Source organism: Pterocles gutturalis, unplaced genomic scaffold (genome assembly GCF_000699245.1).
Source record: "Pterocles gutturalis isolate BGI_N339 unplaced genomic scaffold, ASM69924v1 scaffold7452, whole genome shotgun sequence".
NCBI lineage: Eukaryota > Metazoa > Chordata > Aves > Pterocliformes > Pteroclidae > Pterocles > Pterocles gutturalis.
In genome coordinates this window covers 32,314-39,096 of record NW_010107921.1, presented here as the reverse complement: position 1 = coordinate 39,096, position 6,783 = coordinate 32,314, and the positions used below count along the sequence as shown (strand labels likewise).

The window sequence follows — 6,783 nt, the reverse complement described above, 5'->3', positions numbered from 1 at the left end:
GTTTTGTCTGGGGGGGGGGGGGTTCGCGGGGTTCTGGTCCCTGGGCTCACTTCTCGACACCGGTGCGAGCATCACGGGCTTCAGGCTGTCTCAATGATAACCTGAATCAGAAGTTGCTCCCTGATTTATGCTGTTACAGTTGGGGGTGTTTTTTTTGTTTTGGTTTTTTGTTTGTTTTTGGGGGGTTTTGTTTGGTTGGTTGGTTTTTGGGGTTTTTTTTGACTCTGCAGCTAAAGCACATTTTCAGCTCACACAGAAACCCTGGTGCTGGCTGGGGCAGGCGATGGGGCAGCCCTGCTGCAAACACCAGCTCAAAGCACATTCGGGGCGATGCTGCAGGCAATTCCCCCGAGTCCAGGGAAGATGTACCCTCAAGGACACGGTTATTGGAAGAGAACTGCAGCGTGTGAAGGCAGGGCATGAATTTGCAGGGAGTTACGCCACGGCAGCAGCTGGCCGCAAAGCGAGCGCGGGATCAATTGCTGCCCAGGGAAACAGGCGCGAGCGGGAGCATGCTGATGGGCGAGCACAGGGATGCTCCAGCATGAGAAACCAGGCTGAGCCGAGGAGCAGAGGGTTCAGCCTCCCAAGAGGACTCGGGGGTGGATAAGGGGCTGCTGCATCTAACGGCTGCGTCCTTTCCTCTACGGAGCGGGTGCAGGAGGTGATGTCCCCCTTCAGCGACCTTCAGAGAATCAATTTGTGAGACTGAACAGACCAAGGTTCTGTTTCAAAGCCATCATCACAAAGAGACAAGGAGTTTTTTACCTCTTCTCACTCAGGCAAGGGAACATTGTGCTATATGGGAGAACCTGGCAGTGACCTTCCCTTGGGCTGAATGGTGGGGACGGGGAGGGGGGGGAATTTACAGACAGTAACAGCGACGACAATAACAATTAAAAAGAAAAGTACCAACATGGAAAGAGACGATAAAAAAAAAATTCTTCTTGCTATCTCCTGGTACAAGTCCATTAATTTACCTCTAAACTGTGCTCCAAAAATAATAATAATAATAATAAAAACATTTCAGTGCATAGCTATTCATAGGGTGGCAGGATATTACGATACACAGGCAACAAATCTTAAATAACATTCAGTCACCCCAGAACACTTACAAAAATCAGAGACAGTGTGTAAAAGCACAGCCTACACGAACAGATCCCAGTGAGCAGTTTGAGGCTATAGTTATGTCTCCAGCCCCTGGGCAGGGTGTAAAGAGCCCCTCAATTCACTGACAGCCTTGGCCCCATGGACAATTTTTGCAGAGTGGGGTGGCATCACACGTACCCCACTCCGGGGACTAGGTGACATGCTCACTCACTCCGAGCTGGACAGTTGGGAAGGCAGTAGGGATGAAAAAAGGTTCAGTTCCAACCTAAGTGCCCCCCTGCCCTTCCACGAAAGCTTCCAGCAATGGGGGATATCTCCTGGAGGTTCCCAGCCCGAGGACGCAGCCGGCAGAGACCAGAAATCCTGTACTTCAAAATGTGCAGAGCACTGCAGAGCTGGGAACGGGGAGAGCTCTGTGAACGCATCCCATCAAAAGAGATAATCGCGTCACTAATCTCTTACCAGGCTGCGTAAGTTTTCAGGAGGAGCTTTTAATCTGTCTGACAAACGCGGCGAGAACTGTTTCAAAGACGCTGTCATAGCAGCGATCCCATCCGCGGTGCCTGACTCACCGCTCAATTCCCACTCCTGCATTAATGCTAACAATGCTTTTCATTTCAGCCCTTCCTTCAGAGGGCTTGCTGTACTAAATGACACCATGGTTATTAAAAAAAAAAAAAAGAGAAAAAATAAAAAAGAAAGAAGACCTAATTTCCCCCCCACACTTTTTTCATGTACCACTCTTGTAAACATATTGCTGTCCACCTCAAAAATCAAATTCCAGGATCTGGAGGACCTGAAATGTTAGAAGAAGGGAAAGACACAAGCGTGAGGACATTACCTCCGTCTGGAAACCCTCCACCAGGATGGCCACCAGCAGGTTAAAGAGAACGTAATTCCCAAATGTCATGAGAGCGATGAAGTAGAGAGCAGCCCAGGAGGAGGTTGATGCCATGCCGTTGTACAGGACCTTGTTCCAGTCTTCCTGGGTCAAAATCTGCAGAGGAAGGGTATCGGGGAAAATGCAGACGCCGGAGGATTATGTGCTGTTTTCCCCGAGCCTGCTGGGCATCTGTGCTCTGGATGGGCCAAATGAGCATCCCACTTTTGGGGTACCCACCATAGCCATAACCACAGGAGAATAAATCTGGCCCAACGCACCTTCTGAGCCAGAGAAGAGACAGAACCAAAGCGACTGCGACTCCCATGTGACCGGTAAGGACCCTGCCCAAACTGCCCCAACGCCCACCCGCACCCAGAGATGCCGTAAGGGACCGCAGCATCGCGTGGGTCAGACCTTTCCTTTGGTCAGCCAGAACAGCTAAAAATCCTTCATAGATCCCGCAGCTACAGAGCTCAGAGCTGCTGGAACCAAAAACTGAACATGTCAATTATGGGCTTAAAGCGGATTCTGTACTTTGATGAAATATCACTGCAAAGGGCCCGATCTCCTCCTCTCCATCTCCGCCCTCTACACTCACTTTCACCCACCCAGCCCATACCCTGCAAATGCCTCCTGCCTTGGCAGCCCCTCCTCACGAGATTTCTCCTTTATTCCTGAAAATGGTCCAAAACCTTCTGTGTTCCCTCACTTGTGGTTTTGGGTCATCCCCCTTCCATGGCAAGGACCTTCACTAAGCCCTGTCTCATGCTTTGGAAAACAGCCCCTGCAGCCCCAAAATGCACCCGAGTTGTGGCGTTTTCCATTTTGTACCTGGAAAACGGTGACGATGGCCCAGAGCAAGGAGTCAAAGTTCTTCCTGTCAGGCAGCGTGTCGCCGTCTCGCTCCGAAGCAAACTTGCAGCCAAAGAGGTGCATCCCCAGGATGCTGCACGGGAGGGAAAGCAGGGGCTCAACAGGAGACAACATCAATCTCCTCTTAAAAACTAATAATCCTACAGCAGGGCTGTGTCTCTTGATTTCACCCAGGCAATTATTATTTTTTTAAACAGATGAATCATTCGTTCACTGAAAAACACGTCTGGAGATCACGCAAACCAGTTGTGAATTTGGGTCAAATCTGTCCAAGAGTTTCAACCAGAAAGTATGCCCGCCCCTTCTTTTTCTTCTGCTTTGTATTTTTCCTTCTTAAGTCAAAACATTGCCTTTCAACATTTTCTAAACAAAATGTTTTGACTTTCTGTTTTGCAGTGACACATTTTCAGCAAAATATGCTTAAATTGAATTAGGAAGACAAAAAGGGTTTTTGTGAAATGCCTGAATGAGACATATCAGGGGACCTGAAACAGCTTTTTCAATTTTGACAAGAAAACAGAATACCTTTCATTTTAGATTGATACTAAAAGAATAATTTGTTTTCCCCTGCTCTTGGCCAGTAATCTGAATAATCAAATTATTTACAGCTCTACTGAGCACCAGGGCTGCAAATAGTGAGTTTGGAGTGAAACATCTCAATGGGAGATGGGACATTATTCCATGGAAAAAACTGGTTTTCGTCAGCCCTCCCAGTGCCTGGACTGCTGGAATACCAGCGCTGGCTGTTGCAAGGAGACAGGCTCTTCTCAAAATCTAGACCAAAATCCAAACATTTGGGGCTATGCCAAGCCTATTTATAACATTTCCACTTCTCAGAAGAAAGGCCACGCGAGAGCAGAAGCACCACCACGGCTGACTTCATTTCAGGAACATTACCCTTGGCAATGTTTTTCGCAGCAGGCTTTCTGCTGGTCAGTAAGTAATGGGACCGCCGTCTCGAGGTGATGTCAAGGAATCATCCATCTGAAAGATTTTCCTTGTAAATCATCTTGCAAAGACAGATGTCTCGTTTGGCCAGAGTTAAAGAGAATTTAGTCAGGGCAGCAAGCCACCGCCAGCGCTGGCCAGCGATGCTGCTTCTGGGACCGTTCGGCTCAGCCCTGTCCTGGTACGGACTCTTACATCTCCTCACCTCGCCATGGGATCCCACCTAAAAACCCAGAGCGACCCCAGTAAGTGACTGGGAATCAGAAGCACTCACCTAAAGATGAAGATGAAGAGCATCAGCAACATGCAGAACGTGGCCACGTTGTCCATGGTCTTCATGAGGACTACGAGCTGGCGCTGGAGGGCTGGCATGAAGCGGACCAACTTCAAAACTCGCATGAGCCGAAAGGTCCGCAGGACTGAGAGCCCCCCGCCTTGCTGGCCCACTATCTCCCATACGCTGAAGGAGGGAAAAAAGGTCATTGCAGGATGAGAAGACAGAGCCTAACGCCAAGGCATGGAGGACAGAGAGCAAAGGGAGGGGGAAACTCAGAGAGAAGAGGGATGCTGTGGGGCAGTTCCAGCCTTTGCAAATGCCAAAAAACCAGAGAGCTACTTCATTGCGCACTGGTTATACCATTTGGATCCCAGACGTTCCCAAGACATTGGGACTGATAGCTTTCTGCTTGGGCTTCTTCTAAAATGACCATAAAATAACCCCAAGATATATATTAGCAATCGTGTCCAAGTGCATTCATTTACAGCAGAGAAATATAAAGTGTCATAGGAAGGCATTTACGCCCACCCTCCATTACTTTCTCTTTAATTAAACAGCTAAATGAGGGGAAATACACATAAAGCAAGCTCTAAGTTTGTACCTAATCACCACAATGATCCCATCAAAGATGTTATATGGATTCTTAATGTAGCCAAAAGGACCATAAACGAGGACTTTCAACAGCATCTCCAGGGCAAAGAGGCTTGTGAAGACGATGTTGCTGATCTCCAGGGCATTGGTGAGCTCCTCCGGCTGGGGAAAGAAGAGGAGGAAAGGGACACGGTAAGCAGCACAGCTCCATCTCCAAAATTACACCTGGAGACACAACAAGCCCCAATCCTGCACATGTAGTAATAGTGATGCAAATGGTAGAGTGAGAAAATGGCACAAAGCCCAGGAGAGAGAAGAAAAAGGCTGTCAAAGTATTTAAGGTTTATACATCTGTTGTAAATCAAGCAGGTAAATCCAGACAGGGACCTCCCGTTAATCGCAGCTTTAGTACCACCACAGGAGATTTCTGTAGAAGTGGCGTGTACCAAGCCTTAAATACTTTCACCTCCTCCAAACCAACTCTCCTTATGCAGAAGGGAATGTCGGACCGTTTTCTCGCACAAATATCCTTTTAGGGCCTGTCTTTTTATTTCGTATCTCATCAAAAGATTTAAGCTAAGATGTTCAAATGCTGAGATTTGAGGTGCTATAACTGGAACGGCTCAAAAAACCTCATTATCAGGAACCATCAAATACTGCGCCTGAGGAGGGGCCCGATCCTGGCATTCCAAACTAGCAATCTAAAAATGGAGATATGAAAAAACCTGAACAAACAGATTTCCTGTAATCTTAGGCCTACATTAATACCTTTCATGTTTTTCTAGCATATTTCAATGAGGGTTCCAACAATGCCTGCAGACACCCAGCGCTGCGCTTTCCCCGGCCCGTGGGTGGGCATTATTGGAAAACATATGGCAGAAGACAAAACCCGGTGGCGTAGTCTGTTTAGGATCAGTCAGTGGCAGAGACAGGACTAGAATCTGCAATCCCAGATCCCTTCTCCCCATTTAACCCCAACTGCATGGTTCTACTGAAAGGCTTCGTTAAAATCAGGAGCCCATGTCCTGCTGGCAGGTGGCCGTGGGGTCGTGTCGGCAATGCTGAGGTGTCCCAAGGGGAGTGGGCTGGAACCGTTCACAAAACACCTTACGTACACCGGGTGCTGGGTTCCTCTTGGCACTTAACACACTTGGATACTTTTCTAAATCATAGGATCACAGACTGGTTTGGGTTGGAAGGGATCTTAAAGCCCACCCAGTCCCACCCCCTGCCATGGGCAGGGACACCTCCCACCAGCCCAGGTTGCCCAAAGCCTCATCCAGCCTGGCCCAGGATAGCAAAGGGGGAAACAGCAGCATTGAAAAGAAAAAGTAATAAAAGAGGGGAAAAAAAGGGAGATGATGAACACTTCCTATGCCTCAAACATCCTTGCTGAGGAGCAGATCCCTTGTCAGAGTTTGCCAAACACACACCAAACATCCAGCCCAAATCACCTCCTCACTGATCCGAAGCTAAAAGACAAATGCTCCAGCTTCCGATATTAAACGCAGCCCTACTTTAAAATCACATACCTATGGGACCACTCAGACACAAAGTAATAAATAGGCTGCGAACTTATATGTCAAGCTGCACCTCAGGACAATTTCAAACAGCTGAAAGTCTACATTAGTCACAAAAAAAATGCCAACTCATTCACGAGTGCCCCGGTGCCGAGGCAAGCTGTGCCGTTATCATTACTGCAGCAATACTGCTGGAAAAGAAACGTGTTCCTGGAAGCTTTCCTTCCCATCCGTCAGTGCCACTAACCCGGGCCCTGAGGGCTGATTTCCACCCTCTGTGACCACACTGCCAAATCCAGCCCTGCAGGCACAGCCTGGTGCCGTCCCTCCGTGCCTGAGCCCAGCATCTCCCGCAGCCTCGGCATCCCTTCCCCACGGGGCTGACATGGAAAACCCACCCGGCCCCGCAGGGATGCTGCGTTAATAGCATGGATTAATGAAACCGCACTGCGAGAGCACCTTCTGGTTGTTTTTTGGGGCATATAAACCCCAACAGGAGGTGCTGGCAGGGAACAGCAGGGTGACGTGGGGAGCCACGGGCAGAGCAGCTCTCCCAGGACCCCCAGCCCCCACTGGAAGGG

The 6,783-nt window shown here is 48.9% G+C and overlaps 1 protein-coding gene across 1 annotated transcript in view; it reads right to left on the bottom strand.

Moving 5' to 3' along the window:
- Nucleotides 1-6,783, bottom strand: part of CACNA1G (calcium channel, voltage-dependent, T type, alpha 1G subunit) — a 99,211-nt gene that overhangs the window by 61,906 nt on the left and 30,522 nt on the right. The window contains 4 exon segments of the mRNA XM_010072428.1: nucleotides 1,952-2,107; nucleotides 2,825-2,939; nucleotides 4,089-4,274; nucleotides 4,693-4,844. Of these exon segments, the coding sequence (XP_010070730.1) occupies nucleotides 1,952-2,107; nucleotides 2,825-2,939; nucleotides 4,089-4,274; nucleotides 4,693-4,844 (609 nt within the window).